This window comes from Denticeps clupeoides, chromosome 4 (assembly GCF_900700375.1).
Source record: "Denticeps clupeoides chromosome 4, fDenClu1.1, whole genome shotgun sequence".
Lineage (NCBI taxonomy): Eukaryota > Metazoa > Chordata > Actinopteri > Clupeiformes > Denticipitidae > Denticeps > Denticeps clupeoides.
In genome coordinates, this window is record NC_041710.1 from 34,754,272 (window position 1) to 34,775,143 (window position 20,872).

General features: G+C 42.0%; 1 protein-coding gene and 1 non-coding gene across 5 annotated transcripts in view; one reads left to right on the forward strand and one right to left on the reverse strand.

Moving 5' to 3' along the window:
- tsnare1 (T-SNARE Domain Containing 1) overlaps nucleotides 1-20,872 on the forward strand; it is a 155,118-nt gene that overhangs the window by 30,274 nt on the left and 103,972 nt on the right. For 3 of the 4 annotated variants that reach the window (XM_028975440.1, XM_028975443.1, XM_028975441.1), the window contains exon 2: nucleotides 12,068-12,181. In XM_028975440.1, the coding sequence (XP_028831273.1) occupies nucleotides 12,097-12,181 (85 nt within the window). In that variant the 5' untranslated portion in view covers nucleotides 12,068-12,096. Of the gene's footprint in view, nucleotides 1-12,067; nucleotides 12,182-20,872 lie in introns of those variants that run through there. The other variant, XM_028975444.1, reaches the window with a different exon arrangement.
- trnar-acg (transfer RNA arginine (anticodon ACG)) lies at nucleotides 14,537-14,609 on the reverse strand. The gene has a single exon. It is a non-coding gene; the product is annotated as a tRNA-Arg (tRNA).

A 20,872-nucleotide genomic window follows, 5' to 3' on the forward strand; every position in this document is an offset into this window, starting at 1 on the left:
CTAGAGCCAGTCAATTAGAAATCAATAATGAAAAAAAGAAAAGGCCTACACAACAGCCAATCAGATAATAGCAGTATTGTATCTGGGCAAAATGCAACACAACAAGCAATGAAAAGGTATCCGGGAATTCTTCATTGGCAATTACAGACTCAAGTCTTTTTGAATATGATGCCACAAGCTCGGCACACCTATCCTCGGCCCATTACACCCATTCCTCTTTGTAGCACCTCTCAAGCTCCATCAGGTTGGATGGGAAGCGTGCACAGCCATTTTATAATCTATCTAGAGACGTTCAATCGGATTCACGTCTGGCCTCTGGCTGGGTCACTCAAGCGCATCCTGTTATCCTGAAGCCACTCCTTTGATATCCTGGGTGTGTGCTTCGGGTCGTTGTCCTGCTGAAAGATGAGCCGTTGCCCTAGTCTGAGTTCAAGTGCGCTCTGGAGCAGGTTTTCATCCAGGATGTCTCTCTACATTTCTATAGATATCTTTCCCTCTTTCCTAAGTAGTCTCCCACTTCCGGCAGGTGAAAAACAGCTATGCTTCATTGTAGGGATGGTATTGGCCTGTTGATGAGTGGTGCCTGCTTTCCTCCAAACATGACTGCTGGCATTTATACCAAAGAGCACCTTTTTTTTTAACACTAGGCAGACTTCCATGTGCCTTTTATTAAAAGTTCCCCTATTATGAAAATTTCCCTTTGTGAGATTATTTATCATTAATACAAGTTCGCCTAGCCTGTCTATGGTCCTGCAATGGCTAGAAATGGTGATTGGTACTTGGTCATTCTGATTCGCCGTTCAGAGAGCGGCAGCTCAGATGTGTGTGACTGGCTTAAAGTGGCTGTAATTCTGCACCAAGGCTGAATTTCGAAATGAGATTTCAGATACAGTATTAGGGGACCACTAAGATGTAAAAGCAAAAAAAAAATTCATTATAGGGAACCTTTTAAGGAATGGTTTCCATCTGGTGACTTTACCACACAGGCCTGATTAGTGGATTGCTGCAGAGATGATTGCCCTTCTAGAAGGTTCTCCTCTGACCATTGGGTTATTGGCCATCTCCCTGACAAAGGTCCTTCTCCCCAGATTGCCCGTTTAGGTGGCCAGCTAGTCCTGGTGGTTTTAACCTTCTTCCACCTATGAATGATGGTGGTTACTGTGCTCATTGGGACCAACAGAAATGTTTCTGTAACCCTCCCCAGATTTGTGCCTGGAGAGAAACCTGTCTCTGAGACAATTTCTTTGACTTGCTTGGTTTGTGCTCTTACATGAACTGTCAACTGTGGGACCGTATATTGTGGGACCGTCAAATCAACTGTTTTTTTTTTTTCCACTGGTGAACTCCAATTAAACTGCATCTCAAGGATGATCAGTGGAATGCACCTAAGTTCCATTTTGAGTTTCAAGGCAAAGGCCGTGAATACTTATACTGTCATTTGTGTCCTCAATTATTTTATTGTTAATACATTTGTCAAAATTTGGGTATAGAATTCTGAGAAAAAAAATGAATTGAATCCACTTTGGAATAAGGCTGCAACATAATAACGTGGAGAAAGTGATGTGCTGCGAGTACTTTCAGGATGCACGGTATATATGTGTTCAGTTCATTACATTGCTCAAACTGAACAAGACTTTTACAGTCTAATACTGTAGTTTTCACGTCCACAGGCTGACGGGGGAAGGAAGAGCAGAAGTGGGACATACTGACATAAAATTGGATTTATTAAACATAAAACACCATGAGGGCCAAAACAGAGTAAACAATCAAAAACAAACCCGCAGGCGTGTGGCTTTTGCCAGGAACTGAAATCGAACACGTCAATGCAGCAGCCTTGGTCTGCTGCCCAACAGGTCCTTATAACAGGGCTCCAACCAAAGTACGCCTAATCAGCCACACTGTCTGTCAAGCAGATTGGTGGCAGCTATGTCCCCAGTTGCACCCAGCCATGACATATATTTGCTATAGTTTGTTAATAAGGAATAACTTTCAGAGTTTTGAATACTTTGATTTTGGCTCTATTTTCTCTCTTTTTTAAAATCTAATGTTTAAGTTAGACCATACAATTTAGAATTTGGTACTTTTGTTGCCAAAAGTGCTTAAAATGTTTTATAGGGTGGTCTGAACATATTTTGTAGATTTATATAGCCCAAAAGTTAAATAAAAACAACTAGTGCTGTATTGGACTTATGAGTAGTCATGTACCTGAAAGTAACTAAGTAACATTTACTCACAGTAAATCAGGTAATTTTATGCTCTTAATCCAGTAGAGTTTAGATGGGTACTTTTACTTGGTGGACCATTTCAAATAAGAGTACTCCAGTCTTTGTATTTAGTTTCTTTTTTTAATTTACCACAGCGCCACAAACAAGCAACAACCCACAAATACTGGATGATTAATGTATTTATAATTAATGTTTTTTTCACTTCTTGAGGTGTCATCACAATTGTTATAAGCGCTTGGTGGCAAGGGGGTGGTGTTGATGAAGTGATAGGGTGAGAAATGGACAAAGAGTATGAGTCACACCAGCTCACAGGTACGGCCAAGACCCAGTCCTGCATCGTACCATCTCTTGGAAGCTTGTGGTGATGGTGCAGTTAAATGACATTTATTTTGGGAATAGAATTGCCTCATTTATCTCAATAATGACTATTTTTATGTGACAAGGCAATTCCAATGTCCAAATATGTTTTTTTTTTTTTTTTTTTTCCCAAAACACACAGACACATTCTTTTTTTTAATGTCACAGCAGAAGATGGTTACCAAAATGGTTAAGGCAGCATACTGTTTAAGGGTACTTTACCCAGCCTAATTTTATTTTATGTTACATTAATTTAAAAAGCAAGAGAAGTCACTGTCTACATCAATTGAATCCACCCAGCCCAGTTTTTCTAACCTATTTATTACACCACTAGATAGCTCCAACAGCATTGTACCAGTTCTCTCTTGCTATAAGACCCGTTGCAGTATTCAGTCAAATTTGAAGGTTTAAGAAAATCAAGGTGCTTCTCATGTGGTATGGACAGAAGGTCAATTACAATGTACAATAACCATAACAATGCTAAAAAAATGCATAGTAGTGTATTATAGCAGTGTGAAGTGTGAAGACAGTGATTTGTTGTTTACATTTACAGCATTTACATTTACATTATTGCTCACGTAATGCAGAATAACAAAGTTTTCTCCATTTGTTTCAATCTTGACTTCTACATTGGTTCCTCTTACAGCTGCATTTTGCATGTCCTGATCATTGATTGGCTAGGCTAATTGGGATCTTCTTGCAGGATTGGGGTGTCTTGTTATTTCAGAAAGCAAACTGTTTTTCCTGAAAACTGCATTGTGTAAATATAAAAAATGTATTAAGAGCTATTGTGTTTTGGAAACATATTCTTTGGGGAATGATGAGGACACAGCAGCAATTGAAAATGCTCTCATCATAGCCCTAGCCTTCATTGTCCCCTTGATCTCCTTTCACACAGTGACCTTCAGGCAGGTGACTCATGGAACCAATTAAATGGTGAACCTTGTTTTAGAGCTTGTACAATCTGCTGGCCCACCTTTTGATGATGTTGCTCTCACTCAGCATCCAGCAGCATAAAAGCATTAGAAACCAACATCTACACAAAAATCACAAAAAGTAGAAACCACAAAAAGCAACCTGCCCAATAAAAACATTTACATTTACATCCTGGACTTACTACTGACTGTAAGTCGCTCTGGATAAGGGCGTCTGATAAATGCTGTAAATGTAATGTAATGTAATGTTCCGTGGGTGGTAACAAAATATTTGCATGTTTTATTGCCAAATATATTCATGGTTTAACAGCATAAACACAAATAACAAATGAAAAAGAAAATTAATTAAAAATAACAAAAAAGTTAACCCCGCCTCCCCACCCTGGCTCCACCTCACAAAAAGAAAATAAAAATGCACAATTGCCTGTTCAACAGTATTCAATCTGGTAATGCAGTTACCACTTCCGAAAGAATGTATCTGTGTTCAGTCCCACATGATGTCCTTAATCCACTCAAACACAGATGGAGAGTTAGGAGATTTCCATTACAGAAAAAGACAATCTCTGGCCAGTAGAGAGTGTTTGGTTTCCGTGCCACCATGCCTGCAGGGGGCGCAGCCATCCTCAGGGAAGCCAACCTGAAGAAAGACTGCCATTCTGAGTCTACTGCAGGGGATTGCCGTCTCCGCAGCTTCTGCTTCACCCTGCTCATGCCAAATCAAGCACTGATTTTTAGGGATGGACTATATAATCCCTTCAGATTCTTTTTATTTTGTGATTTTTAAAATCACAAAATAAAAGGGTACCAAACAGACTAGTACCACCCCTGGTCATTTCCATGCACGCTGTTAGTACCCACACAGTACCACTTGCCTGATCGGTTCTCAGTGGCACCTTGGCGGTTCGGGATTTAACTGGTCTACTCAGCAAATTGACCTCAGTGAGTCATCCCCTTTTGAACATTTAGTGAAGGATTCACACTGAGCATTTACTGTTCCCCCGCAAATGTTCACAATGAGAGTCACACATTTTCTCAAGCTGCGGGTTTTATACACTACATGTTACATGCTGTGTCCTGTTCACTGTTGTTGCTCATTTAATCACTACCCTGCAATCTGTTACCGCTACACTGGTCATTGCACAATCTATGCACAATGCACTTTAGCAGAATCCATAGCCACTACCCAGTGATATATGTGTCTTATGTTCTCTATGAACATAGAGGTACAATGCAAGCAAATCTTTATTTTATTTTCCCTATTTTATTTATAAAAATAATACTTTTAACTATGCTCAGTCAAAACAGAGCAGTTCAGGATGTATTTCAATGCAGGTTGTACTGTTACAACTATGCATGTGACACATTTTATCCGTCGCTCCTGATAGTGCCTGCTACAGCTGGTGAGTCTCACTATTTTCTCATTACTGCTAGTCTAATGTTTTAGACTAAATCTTTTCAAACAGAGAAGAAAGGTTGCCCTCAGAGGAAAATGATTCAGGAGAGTGTTGTTCACTGATTTGTTCATTCAGGCGTTGGTGATGCAGTGCAGTCTGCTGGCATAGTGCCTCCCTCGACAAAGTGGCACACCAGGCGGGCATTCGTTCAGCGGGTTCAGCACATTCCCTTAAAGGATTTGTTCTTTCAAACTAATATTTCACTAAATTCAAGACATGTTCAGCTTCCCCAGACACTACACCAGCCCCAGGGGCCACAGCAGAAGCCTGCAGGCTGCCAGACACACCCGGGCAGACCAGGTAAAGGGCCCAGCGACCCAAGAGACCCCCACCTCTTGCCAGTGACCCAACAGAGCCAGAAGGGCCAGGACCCACCAAGCAGTCCCTGAAAGGAATCCAGTCTACTAATAGGCAGCTGGCCCCAGACACTGAGAACCAGCAATGTTTTGGCGGTCAGGGCATCATCCAATAGCAGGCAGTGTTGAAAGGGGGAATTAAGAAGCCTGAGATGTGAGGTGGAGTCCAGGACCCAAGCAGGCACCAACAAACAAAAGCATACCCACCCCCCCTTACACATACGCAGATATTCACCCAACATGGAGAAACAGGAAAATTAACATTAAACTACACATAGTTACCGTAATCTCCCAGATCCAGGGACCACCACCCCCAGAGGGGCAGTGTACCCAAAAATCAGGATATTGTCTCTCTTCAATCTGGGATGGCTGCAAAAAGACCACCCAGTCCTCACAGCAGCAAGGAAGCCCACCAGCCCAAACCCCGACCAGGTGGCCAGATTGTCTTCTAAGCCCCCAGCCCCACACGGCGAACAGAATGCCCCTCACCCGCTCAAATGTACTGTAGGTGTGTGCTTTTAAAACCGCACTTGGTGTCAGATATGCAGCATATAATAAAATCTGGGGCTAACTTCCCTTCTTCCATGGCAGATGGGGAGCCAAATAATTACAGAGTATTATTGCAGGGGGTAATGATAAATACACAAGGTTTCTCAAATTCAGATTTTTCCTCTCTCGATCTCTCGCGTCCACTCACTCAGTTTCTTACTTCTGTGTTCGTTCACCCGTCCGCTTGCTCAACTCTTGGCACAGTGTTACAAATGTGCCTCAAAATCAACCAATTACAGTTTAGAACAATAGAAAACAGCCAATAACAATTTAATTCTTATGGTCCGAGATTGGTTTGTTTTGTGCAAAAGCATCATTTACAACTGAAGAAAATCTTATTGCAACTGAAGAAAATCTTATTTATGAAGCTGCGGTAATTGGAAAATAACATTTGCAGTTATGTAAACATTTAGTATTTATAAATTTCATCAGATTTTTTTTTCATTGATAGGCAATAAAGTGCCATTTATCATATCACATGACTTTTTTTTTTTATTGAATCGTGCAGCCCTGAAAGAAACCAAAAATATTGTCATATATAAGGTATTTAAAAGTCTTCAATTTGTCTTCCTTGAACCTGCATAAACCCTGTTGTCAGTAATAAGTTGCACTATCAAACTGCACACTTTGTGGATATCTGTTTGAAGTCCCACTTACTGCTACTGTGTTTTTGAGCAAGGCTCTGAATTAGTCTAGCAGGACAAAGCCTGTCGTTAGTCACTCTGGTGTAGACACACAAGTATGTTGCAAACAGATTCAACATGATATTTTTATTTTCTTTTTGTTGAAATGGTATATTTGTTGGAAATGAATTTTCAAATTTAATGATTTTATTCATTTATAACAAGCGCATGTGTCTATTTCAAAGTGAAATGTCACTTTGACGTCTGCAGTCATGAAATCCTTTGAACGGCTGGTTTTAGTCTATCTGAGGAACATTACAGGACACCAGCTGGCCCCCTTGCAGTTTGCCTTTTGGTCAAACCGGTCAGTGGATGATAGTGAACCTGGGGCTACATTATATCCTGCAACAACTTTACTGTCCTGTGTTTACTGTGGAGATCTTCAAGTTCCCAAGTACCACAATTTCCCAAGACCTGAAGTGGAAGACCAACATCTCCTCCAACCTCAAAAAGACCCAGCAGACGATGTTCTTCCTTAGGCAACTAGTTCTACACTGACCCAGTTTTACACTGTAGACATTGAGTCTGTCATGTGCTTTATCCATCACAGTCTGGTATGTAGTAGTCACTAAACAGAACAGGAACAGACTGTACGGACATCAGAAAAGATCATTGGTGTCCCGCTGTCCTCCATTCAGAACCTGTCCCTTTCATGAACCAGAAAAATAGAAAATCATCACAGATCCCTCACACCCTGGACAGAGACTTTTTAACCTGCTGCCCTCTGGCAGATGATATAAAAGCCTGCAGACTAGGACCAGCTGACACAGGAACAGTGGTCAAAATATGATTAGACTCCATTAACAAGCTTGCATAACAATTCCTCATAATTGTTCCCATGGCCAAGAACAGTATCTGCATGAACAATACACATTTAAATAGCCATTGCCATTTGAGCTGAGATCAGTAACAGAGATATATATTAAAGTTCCCATCTGAATATGTCTAAATATATCTTTCTAATAGAGGCAGAACATGACGAATTTCTCATATGAACTCACTGGAGGCTAATTATGATCCTGTTTGACTGAGCTTTTCAAGCAGTGCTCAGAAATCAAATGAATTGTTTGATATATTTTAAATTGACTACAGTACCAAGGGAACAGTGTGAAGTGATGGAATCTTACTTCAGTGGCACCTTGGCAGTTCAGGATTTGAACCGGCAACGCTTCAGTTACAAGTCCGCTTCCTTTGAACCACCATAACTTAACATAAAGCATGAAGAGTTAAGTGTTAGCTTAGTTTTCAAAAATAACAAATTTGATTATGTTATGCAGTTGAAGAACCGAATTGATAAGCACACTCTTATTGATAAGCATAGTGGCCTCTGTCATCCATAAAGTGGAAGAATTTCAAACCACCAGGACTCTTTTTAGAGCTGGCCAGGCACCTAAACTGAGCGATCTGGGGCTTAGTCAGGGCGGTGATCAAGAACCTGATGGTCACTCTGTAAGAGTGCCAGAGGTCCATTGTGGACAGAGCAGAATCTTCTACAAGGACAACCATCTCTGCAGTAGTCAACCATTCAGGCCTGTACGGTGGCCAGATGGAAGCACTCCTTAGTAAAAGGCACCTGAAGGACTCTCAGACCATGATAAACTAAATTCTCTGGTCTTATGAATGGCAGGAATCACATTTGGAGGAATCCAGGCACCGCTAATCACCAGGAATATACCATCCATGCAGTGAAGCATGGTGGTGGCAGCATCATGCTGTTGAAACTAAGGGAAAGATGATTGCAGCAATGTACAGAGACATCCTGGATGAAAACCTGCTCCAGAGCGCTCTTGAACTCAGACTGGGGCGACGGTTCATCTTTCAGCAGGAAAACGACCTGTGGCCAAGCAGTAGCCCAGACTTGAATTCGATTAAACATCTCTGGAGAGATCTTAAAATGGCTCTATACTGACGCTTCCCACCCAACCTGATGGAGCTTGAGAGGTGCTGCAAAGAAGAATGGGCCAAACTCTCCAAGTACAGGTGTAGCAAGCATGTGGCATCATATTTAAAAAGACTTGAGGCTTTAATTGCTGCCAAAGGTGCATTGACAAAGTATTGAGATGCCACGTCTGCACCGGCACCAGCTCTGCCCCCACAACATTTTCATTTTGTGCTGCACCTTTGGCATCCCTTGTTTCCTCTCTCTCTGGCCTCAGGCGTGAAATGAACAAAGACTGTGAATATTTATGTACATGTGATTTTCTCAGATTTTTTGTTAGCTAATAAATTCACCTAAACCTCAAGTAAACCTTTTCACATTGTCATTATGGGGTGTTGCATGTAGACGTTTGAGGGAAAAATGAATTTAATACATTTGGAATAAGGCTCTAAACTGATGCACTGTGAATACTCTCCGAATGCACTGTATGTTGCCTCAATCAGCATAGATTATGCAAAATCCATCAAATCTTACCACATTGACATTAGACAGATGGTTTTTTTATTTTTTCAACTCAGACTGAGTTGACCTGGTATAGTGTAGCCATTTGATTCAGTTTCAAAGCATTCATCAGTAATTGAACAGCAATATCAGGACATTTATGTTTTTGTAAAAAATCTTGTAGAGTGGACAAAGTTGCAAACTCTTTGGCTTTTATTTTTATTGACAAAATAAAATAACCAAAAATCGTATTTTGTGGACATACATATGGCTGCTGTAATTTGTATATTTGTTAATGCTATGTCCCAATTTTAAAGAGTAGCATAACTTCTAGAATTACTTGTGGCACCTCTCCTTAATCTTGACTTACTTCAGAGGCTAAGGAAAGCCAGTCTCATACCATCCATCCTCACTACTTTCTGCAGAAGGACTATTGAGAGCATATTGACCAGCTGCATCATTGTCTTGGGTGGTAGTAGCCTAGTGGGTAACACACTCGCCTGTGAAGCAGAAGACCCGGGTTCGAATCCCACTTACTACCTTTGTGTCCCTGAGCAAGACACTTAACCCTAAGTTGCTCCGGGCGGACTGTCCCTGTAACTAATGATTGTAAGTCGCTCTGGATAAGGGCGTCTGATAAATGCTGTAAATGTAAATGTCTGGTTCAGGAACTGCACCGTATCGGACCTTTTCTATGTTTACCCTGTGATATTAATGTACTGTTCCATTTTGCACAGCAGTATCTTTGCACTATGTTTACTCATCATTACATTAATTTCACTGGTTTTACCACTTTCTATTTTCTTTGCTGTCTTCAATTTTTAAATTATATTTGTTTGCACTTTATCTAGCTTGGTTTATCAATGTTGCACACATGCACGATCATCAGTATGTCAGTATGTAACTTTGTTTAAATGTAGCACCAGGTTCCGGAGAAACGTTGTGTACTGTCTGACCTGTATGTGGCTAAAATGACAATAAAGCTCACCTGAACGTGAACTTGTGTATTTGCTTTTTCCTAGGGTGAAAAAAAGAGGATCCTATTCTTTTTCATCTTTAGGAACACAAAAATTACATTCTTGAATATGTTAATCATATCTAAGCTGTTGTTCTTCAGGACCACTGTTTTGGTTAAGCCTGTTGCCTGTTCTGCCTTGCCTCATGTCTATTAATTTTTTTTATTATTTTTTTTTATCTTTTTTAATCTTCAGCACTTATATCTCACATATTGGTGGTGATGGTATAAAACCAGTAGTTGAGTTCTAAAAACACATCAGGGGGAAGGTGAATTTTATTGTTTATATTTTATTTTATACATATTTTGTGCAAATGACAGTGCACATGGTGAGACAACCATTTTTATTGTTGTTTAAGCAAATACACACTTAATATATTCTACAATCCTAAAACAGTATGGATGGTGTGAATGTTACATGTCAGATACTGAGATCTGAGTACTCTCAAAGCATTCAGGTTTTGAATTATCTCTCAAATACCGGTGTATGCGCTTGCGCTCTCATTGTAGTCTACTAACCTTTTTAAAAGCATGTCGTGAATCTGCCGATTATCGGCCCTGTTGGCTTGTCATAGTGGAGTGGGAGGGAGGCCGCCACTGTAGCTTTATAGAAAATTCACATATTATTATTATTACTACTACTACTTGATAGGCTTTGCTATGCAGAAAAAATAACGTGGTCTTGTTCTTTTCAAATTAAGACACATTAATAAAAATTAGCTCTGTGGTGCTGACTGGATGAATGATATCCTTAACATTTGACTATATTGCCTATATTGTATAAAATATTGTATAAAACCTTACCCAGTGTCTCTTCCATTTCCCTGTTTTTTCTGTTCTAATCAACACTGTATTTGATCAGAAAATAACTATCTATCAGTTTACTGTCTTTCCAATCCATCCCTATTTTCATACATGCTAAGTCTGTCCTTTCAAAGAAAATGTTTCACTATCTGTCTATATCTGCATTGATGTTCCTTTTCATTGAAGCGCCTATCTACATGTGTCCAATTCTCAGATCACTTGTACCTACCATCAGAAATGCAGACTTTTAAGATAATTCTGAAACAAGCTGGAATGTCCTTTAGTCCAGAGGACACAGAGTTTATGGTTTTAAAAAAAAGATTTTGAAAGCAGTTTTTTTTCCTTCATCCCGCATAAAATGAGCAAATTAAAACAAGAATGAGCTAATACTTTGAACATTTTTTCTGCTAACATGCATATGTGTGACCAAAGACATTGAAATGGGAAATTACTTTGGGTTGGAACTAAAAACTAATTTCATTAACATCTCTCTCATCATCAGTTGAAAACCAAGCACCATTGTATTTTTTTGGCTGATGACTGAATTTCTGGAGAGGAGGCATTACAATTTCTGAGACAGCTTGGCATGTCTTGTCTGTGTATGCGTGTGCATGACAGAGGATAGAGTGGTGTTTGTGGGAGGATAGACAGAGGGAGAGAGTCCTCTGAGACTGGAATAAGAGGTCTGGTGACTGGGCTCAGAATCAAGAGAAGCACAGACTGTTTAATGGCTGCCAAAAGTAATTAATCTCCCCACTCTATGGAAATTAATCAGATTATTTGGACACTTGCCTTGGCTAATCTGATCTCCAGCCTCTTCCAACTCCCAGGATGACAGAGGGCATCTCATCCTTCCATCTGCACCACAGTTTCCTGTGGCAGTCCTACAAGATGGTTAGCTCATATTAGAAATTGCTAGTGTGGCTTTACACCATACCACTGTGGCTTTCATAGCAGCCTTTCCTAGAGCACTTCTGTATTGAGCAATTAACTGCCATGACTCTGGAACATTGGACAAAGCTGTAGAAGCTTTGTTCTGATATTCCATTTAGGACTATAACCATCATTGCATATAATAAGAATAAATATTTAAGCATTCCAGTGTGGGCAAGAGAGATTACTTTCGAGTCAACTTTATGGTTATGAGCTATGGAATGTTTTGAAGTTGGAAATAAAGTTTAGCAAAACTAGTGAAATGTCATTATTTTAAATGTGTTGACAGGCCTACATTTTGTATATTATTAGCACACAGTAATATAAATATAACATTTATTGAATTATAATATTTATTATACATTGTTACCTACAGATTCAACCCAGTAAACAACAGAAGTCAGGATGTCTTATGGATCCATTGACAGTGGCGCTTTTGCGAGTCATAACCCTTTTGGAGGCCCTGCAAGGCAAGGGTACCAGCCAGTAGGTAAAGATCTTTGTCGTTGTCATGAATATACATAAATGCTCTTAAAGATTGTGATGAAACAACCAGACAACTTTTGCTTTGGTGACAGCCTTGAACACTCTTGGCATTTTCTCAATCAGCCTCATGAGGTCGTCACCTAATATTTTTTTCCAACAATTTTGATGGGAGTTTCCAGAGGTGCTGAGCACTTGTTGGATGCTTTGCCTTGACTGCCATCCAACTCAACCAACAACCCATGACAAAGGCAACAATCGGCATAAGATGGCGGCCTGAAGACAGAGTAACTGTAAACTCATTTGTTGATGTGTTGTAAGCATTATCCCTGACTACTCAAACCTCATGTCGTCTGCCTTTCTTTTGACTACATCTTTAGGATTGCCCTTCTGCTTATTGTTTGGCCCCAATGTTGCAAACTTTTTCCAGCTATGACCACAATTCCTGCTGCTTCTCTGACAACTTATGCGCTCTTTAAATGACCATGATTGCAGGAAGCATCTTTCCACTACTAGTACTCAAAGTTTAGTGCCGCACCTTCTCTTGCCTGGCTGAAAAAAGTCGCAGTCCTCATTGGGACTGCAGTCGCCGGACTTACTGCCCAGATTTACTGTGCCGCATTGCAGCGGTCACAGAATTAGCACCATTGCCCCTGTATGATGGTCAAGTATCGGGTGCCGAGGATTTCTCACCCAGGGGGGGATGGGAGGCCGTGCCTCATGGCGCTCATACAAAGGAACTGGAGCATGGCAGATTACAGCATAGAGTTCAGCACTCTTGCTGCCGACAGTTAGTGGACAGATGCGGTTCTTCCTGTCACATTCTACCAAGGCATCCATGAGGACATCTGGGATGAGATGGTGAACCATGAGTTTACTAAACCGTGTGACCACTCTAACCATGACTCTCAATCACCGGCAGAAAAAAATGGCATCAGGAATGACACCAGCACCCACCGACAGCATGCAGCCAGCAGACATCAGAAAACACCAATGCTTGCCAAGGTCATGGAGCCCCCTGGTGAATTGATTTCCGGAAGCTCAACACAATCACAAGAAAGAATTGGTACCCCCTCCTGCTTCTCAACACTGCTTATGACCTTCTGGCCAGAGAAAAGGTGTTCACCAAGCTCGACTTAAGATTCTAAGATTCTTTTTATCTGGGAGGGGGATGAAAAGAAGACCAATTTCATCACCGCATTAGGGCCATCCACCCAATCCTATCAGGGGAAGCATGATGACTCAGTCCCTGACAACATTTACATTTAATTTACGGCATTTGGCAGATGGCCTTATCCAGAGCGACTTACAACGTGCTTTCAAGCTACCATCGATGAAGAGATCAATTCCGGTTCACTAGGACCCCCAACTATGAATACAATCTTTTTATTCACTCTGTTGTAGATTCTGTACACAAGTTCGACAAAAAGAAGGTTACAAGTTCATATAAATATTCTTTAAAGAGGAAGGTCTTGAGCTCAGTGACTGAGCTGTTCTGACCTCGAGGGGAAGTTCATTCCACCACAGAGGGGCCAAGACAGAGAAGAGTCTAGATGAATGTTTTCCTTTTACCTTCAGAGATGGAGGGACCAGGTGAGCAGTACTGGAGGCTTGGAGTATATGAGGTGCAGTGCGAGGTGTAATAAGGGCTGTGAGGTAGGATGGTGCTACTCCATTTTTGGCTTTGTAGGCCAGCATCAGTATTTTGAGTCTGATGTGTGCAGCTACTGGGAGCCAGTGGAGGGAACGTGGCAGAGGGGTGGTGTGGAGAACTTGGGAAGGTTGAAAGATCAGTCGTGCTACTGCATTTTGTATTAGTTGTAGAACAAGCTAGATGGATGCTGTTTTCACTCACTTCGACCCTTACTTACACCCCTTCCGAGCACCTGGAACATGAAGGCAGACGTCCTCTCCCATCTGCACATCTGCGAAGACCACTCCACCACCAAGGACACCATCATCCTGCCACATACATCCTAGCTCTCTTGGACTCCTCCAAGCGGTCATGACAGAGCATCCCAACAAGCCTCCTTCTCCAGACATACCACCCTGACCTAAGCTATGTCCCTATGGCCATACAACCACAAATGCTGCACTGTTAAAAAAAAAAAAGTGAAGTGATCACATGTGATACACAGCAGCACAGCACACGGTGCACACAGTGAAATTTGTCCTCTGCATTTAACCCATCACCCTGAGTGAGCAGTGGGCAGCCATGGCAGGCGCCCGGGGAGCAGTGTGTGGGGACGGTGCTTTGCTCAATGGCACCTCAGTAGCACCTTGGTGTTTTGGGATTCAAACCGACAACCTTCTGCTTCCTTAACCGCTAGGCCACCACTGCCCCAAAAAGAAAACAAATACACGAGCCAGCCAGGAGTCGAACCTAGAATCTTCTGATCCGTAGTCAGACGCGTTATCCATTGCGCCACTGGCCCACTGGTGCCACTGATTGTCACCTTCATAGAAAGGCCCAGAAGTTGAGGAAGAACCCTCGAGCCCCGATGGAGTAAGAAGAGAAGAGCAGCCCACAAGAGAAAACTCTTTTATATACATACCCAAAAATGTTACCATAGACCAATCAGAATATTCTTTGATGTCTCTGCCTTGTCCAAACAGATACAAGAAGACATTGGTCATCAACCCCCTCTGCAAGACTTCCCATCATGGCTTGAGGTGCCTTTGGAAATCTCTTGATTGTAGGAGGCCACAGCTTGATAAACATATAAGTGGGGGTCCTTCACAAAAGACAAAAGCACAAAATGCCATGGACCTGGAATTTCCTATTTTACAAAACCATTCCAGGTGAAGACCTTATGAAGCTGACTGAGCAAATCCCAGAAAGAGTTTACACCTCTGTCATCAAAGTTGTTTTGTTTCATTGGATTTATGTCTGTCTGGGCTTTTCCAGACCAATGTTTATGTTTGCTCTTAATTTTTTTCATCCAAAAGTATAAATGTATTTTATCCGCCAAAAAACTACGACAGCAGCGAATGTTGGAATTAATAGGTGAACAGTAAGAATTGAGCAATGCTTAGGTTTATGTCACAGGGCATAGGCGATCGGCGTAGCGGATCAGGAAGCAGGACACATCTGCACGACTTAAGGTCAACAAGGGGATTTAGTATAAGAGAAGTGCATCAACACAGACCGACAAACACTGACACAAGAGGGCAACAACAGGTGAATAAAACACCTGGAAACTCTGGACTGGCACACAGATCCGGAGTTCCCCTAAGTCATCTTTATAATGTTCAACATTCAAAGGTATTTGAAGATAAAGATTTTTTGGCACTTTGTCTGCATTGGGATGTCCCTCAGATTAAGTATGAAGTTGTTAATTGATTTGTTTTAGCCTTCTACAGGAACACACAGTGTCTTACTCAACCCATTGGCTCACCTACCACAGTCAAAGTGCACAAAGGTGTGACTTATTTTGTGTATCAAACCCCTTGTGTTGTGTAAAGAGGAACAGCTTTGAGCAAAAAATTACACTTGTCAGGGCTGGGTGGTATGTGACTCCTCAATTCTGAATTAGAATACCAGTTTATTATTCCATTTTTTCTGTTTTTCTTTTTTTTTTTGCAACAGTTGATTTTAAAGGCTTATAAATGCCTTTTGGAATACTTGAATACCCATGAGTTCTTGTTACATTTACATTTACAGAATTTATCCCCCTGGAGACACTCAGGGTTAAGTGTCCTGCTCAGGGACACAATGGTAGTAAGTTTGATTTGAACCTGGGTCTTCTGGTTCATAGGCGAGTGTGTTACCCACTAGGCTACTACCTCATTGAGGCCGCATCAAGACAACAGGAAACAATGCTTGTGACAAGAAACATTTACCTCAGTTTTATTTTTTTTGCCTGTAAGTGCCCAAGCATTGCAAAATGTGAGAATAACAGCCTTTTGGGAACATAAGGCAATTCACAGAGTTCGTGGCAAAGAAACACTCCTTGTTTATGTCAACACATTGCCTCTCGTGCATACCTATTACCCCAAGCCAGTCTGAAAAAGAATGCATTGAGTGCGGCCTCCCTGTGGAGTCTGGGGAGAATGAGCATCAGCCTCATTTTAGCCTTTGATCATAGGCTGACGTGTGCTGAGAAAGCTGACAGGTTCGCAGTGAAGAAGAGTTCTGCAGATGATCAAAGCCAGGGTTAAGTCTCTAATGGAGTTGTCAGTCGAGCTAATCTTCCCCCTCCTCTCTGCTGCCAAACCTTTCAACCCTTTCCAGAATGCATGTGTTCCTCTCACGTTCTCTTTCTCTTGCTGTCTGTCTCACCTCCTTTTATCGCTCCCTCTCCAGCTCAGAATTCTGATGCCTCACTCTGTGTGTGCATGTGGGAGTGTGTTTGTGAAATGACTTTTGAGTAAATTCCTCACACAACATTTAAGCTTCTTCTGGACTTCTTCTCCAGTCTTTAAATTGCTGATGTCTTTGGCTCCTATTGTTTTTGGCTGCTATTAAGTGCTCTTTGTTCATTTTACTCTCTCATTCTTTCTGTTATGTTCCATACACACTGTGCAATCAGTGGTGTAGCAGATTTGTATTAAATCAGAGGTGTAGCAGATGAAAGTGAAAGTGAAGTGATTGTCACACGTGATACACAGCAGCACAGCACACAGTGCACACAGTGAAATTTGTCCTCTGCATTTATCCCATCACCCTGAGTGAGCAGTGGGCAGCCATGACAGGCGCCCGTGGAGCAGTGTGTGGGGATGGTGCTTTGCTCAGTGGCACCTCAGTGGTACCTTGGCAGATCGGGATTTGAACCAGCAACCTTCTGATTACGGGGCCGCTTCCTTAACCACTAGGCCACCACTGCCCCGGCCACCACTGCCCCTTTTGTATTAAATTTGTATTTAAAGATTTGTATTAAAGCATTCAGAAAATTTCCTAAATGATTTCCTTGTGTTGTTAAGGTCAGGCCTGAGATACAGAATACATTGTCATAAATATATTGAGTGATGTATTCCACTACAGGATGTTATTCAGTTATTGCTTAAGAATGTGTAAGAAAACATGAAAAGCACATATTTAAACTTGTCATGGGGCTGTGCCGGGAGTGCATCTGTAGACAAGTCTCTGCTGGAACAGGTGCTGCTGGAGTGGCATAAGGGCTGAAGGAGGTGTGTTTGGCGCGAGCTAGTATTACGTCCAAGGACTTCCTGAATTACCCCTGAATTAATCACGCAAATTCACCAAAAACGTAAGTTTTGGCTCCCTTGCTAATCCCATGTGCATTATGTGAGATGTACAGCTTGACGAACTCCGTCAGTAGTGAGGATTTCACCTGTGGAAAGTGTAGGAGACTAGTTGAAATGACGGAGAGAATAGCCGAGCTAGAGGAGCGCATCCGAAATTTATATTTAATTAGGGAAACAGAAGTCTTAATTGACTCTTTTCTAGTTCCGGACGCGCACCAGCCCAGTCAGCCGGGCGCCAGTACCAGTAGCGCCCTCCGGACAGCAGGGCAGTTGGGTGACGGCTCGGCTTCCATGGCGACCCGCCAAGCTCCCCCACCACCTGGACACCACACACCGGTTCGCGTTCAGAACCGCTTCTCCCCCACTCAGCGAGGCATCCGCTGGGTCTAACAAACGACCGGCTCTAGTCATTGGCGACTCTATAGTTAGAAACGTGAGGATACCGGTACCAGCGAATCAAACCCTGTGTTTTCCTGGAGCCAGAGCGCCCGACATCCACGCAAATTTAAAAGAGCTGGCAAAATATAACCGCAGGTACTCCAGTACAGCGATTCACGTCGACGCTAAGGACGTCCAGCTATGCCAGTCGGCTTGAACTGGCTAAAACGATGTCAGATAAAGTAATCTGGTCTGGCCCATTACCGCAGTTTCGGCGTAGCGACGAGACCTGTAGCTGCTCCTCGATATAAATCGCTGGTTGTCAGAGTGGTGTCCAAAAAATAAAGTGGGCTTTATTAATTACTGGCCAACATTTAGGGGGAAGCCTGGTCTTTTTGGGTGAGATGGCATCCACCCCAAGCATAAGTTGGCTGACTACACAATAACCCTGGATAGCCTTTCTATCTCACCGAGTAAAGGATCTAGGTGTCATCATTGATGCAGGTCTTTCATTCAATTCGCACATAGATAACTTTGTTAGGATAGCATTCTTTAACCTTAGAAATATTGCGAAAATAAGAAATATCATTTCAATGCATGATGCAGAAAAGTTGGTCCATGCACAGTGTCAATTCTAAAGTCCCTAGTTAGGATATCGGGCCACAGTAGCACCAATATACCACTATAACCACATATTTCAGTATCGGTCATACAGTGCAACCATCTGCCGCTGCTTCTGTTTGTTTTTCTCCGAGACACGGAATCAAGCACCCAGACTACTGGCAGACCCCAGAATTCTGACCCCAGACCCCAGACCAGCAAATAAATCCTGGTTCCTGACAACTGCTAAACAAGGATATACCATGAAACAAACCAGAGGGTCACCACAGCCACCACCACCGTTACAACTACAGCTTCAGGGATCTTCAAATGGACCAGTAACATCATTGTGGACACGTAATCTAGACCATGACACTGACTACATCCTGGACTTCTCCAACCCTACAACTGTAGGACTTATTATTATATCATATCCAACCCTGCACTGACACCATTTGCAGCTCACTCTACCCTGGAAGGGGGTCCCTCTCTGTATCACTCCTTCTCAAGGTTTCTTCCTCTCTTTTTTTTTTGTGTGGAGTTTTTCCTTGTGTGCAGAAGGGTCAAGTGTGGGGGGTGTCAACTGTAGGGCCTGTCAAAGCCCATTGAGACATACTGTATGTGATTTTGGGCTATATAAGAAATAAATGTTGTTGTTGTGTTGTTGGTTACATGCTGGCCTTTGGGAGCTCATGTAGAGGCCTGTGGGTTGTGGAAGAACCCAGCAGGGGAGAAGATGAAGGCTTTACAGGAAACAGGAACAGGGCTGGCTTGAGAATAGCCTTCAGTCCAAAGTCAGTGATGAGAGGGCTTGAATCAGACTGGGAACAGGCAGAGACAGCGTCAGGGCAATGGTGAGTTTTCAGCAGCATCAAGAACAAAGCAATGGTCGGGAAACTGGCGAGCAGCAACAGAGGAACATGATCACTAATGAAGAGCTGTATACCATCTTCCTTACCTGTGTCCTAAAACTCCTTGAAAAATGAAGAAACCTTGAAAGACAGCAAGGCTCAGTAAGGGGAACCCATCTTTCTCAGCACTGCATAAACTTGGGATATTAAATGAGATTTATCCAGGAAATGAAAATAGGTAAGTGACTAAACATTTCCAAAGGAACTAACTACTGCAGCATTACTGCATTATGAGGGACTAGTAGGTTACTATGATAATATAATAGTTCAAAAATGACAAAGCTGTTGTGCTACAACTTTTCAAGGATCTTGGACAAAAATGGAAGGTTAGAAATTGGTCTCAAATGTGCTAAATTCCCAGGATTAAAGGTATGTTTCAGTTTTTTTTTTTAGCCATTTTATAATGGCTATTTTAAGGCATATAGCAACATACAGTGGATCCAGAAAGTATTTACAGTGAATCAGTGGAGTGCAACCCTCTCTCTGCCACTATCCACAGAGATTGTGTGACTATATGCGTCACAATACTCACAGCACACCAACTAGTTGGAGAGGCTCCAAGAGATTTTGGCATTTCAGTAAAGAGAATTATTAGGAAGCCGAGTATAGTGGAGATTCTTGTTCTTCTTTTTTGTCCAGCTAACTGCAGGAACTTGATGTGAAAGTGTGTGTGCTTGGTAGGCCCAGTCACTTGTCTTCTCTTCGGTTCCTGACAGCTCAGAGCATTAGGTGAGGAGTGAGGAGCCTATCAGTGCAGGGACCCTAATGAGTGTTCTCTGGACTGGAGGCAGGCCCAACATCTCCCCTACTAAGTGGCTGAGAAGAAAGCGTGCCTCATGGCCAGATGATGGCCATTGAGCCTGCAGGCCAGACACAGATCTGAGATTAGATGAGATGAGGATTCTGTGATGTGGTTCTGTGTCTTGGCAATGAGTGTAATCAGTATGTTTATTATTTGTCAGTTATAGACTGTACTGTTACCATGTTCTAAGGAAGATGTGTCTGGTCTGAAATTTAAAATAAGACAGAGTACCATAAAAACATATAGAAATGTGTGTGTGTGTGTGTGTGTGTGTGTGTATGTATCTTGCAGCTCGTGTTTCGCCTTGTCAGTCCATTTCTTCACAGCTTTAATTACAAGATTTGCAGATCTTACTTTTTGCCTGTAGACTGGAATAAGATGAACCAGACAGTGGTCAGAATTTCCCAAATCTGCCTGGGGAGCAGAGTGATAAGAATGGTACAGTTATTATCCCTGGTGTGACAGTGAATGTGCAGTCTGTATTTTGCAAGTTTGTAGTTCTAAGATCTAATTTTGTTCTAGGCTGCTTAATCTAGTAGGCCAGAGTGTGTCATATGCGTTGGCCTGGAGTGGAATGTAATTTTTTATCAGAACAAGGGAAGAAAACTCCTGCAGTGACTAAAATGTCTTTACAATTCAGGAATATTGTTTTAAGGTCTTGACTGTAGTGTCTGTTTAAAATATGCAGTGCAAATGGCTGCAAAGCTAAAGATGATGAACTGAGTCAAGGACTGAAGGTAGACACAGTGAGCAGGTGGATCAGCCCTTAGAGGGGCAGAAGGGTTGAAGCAAGTGTTTG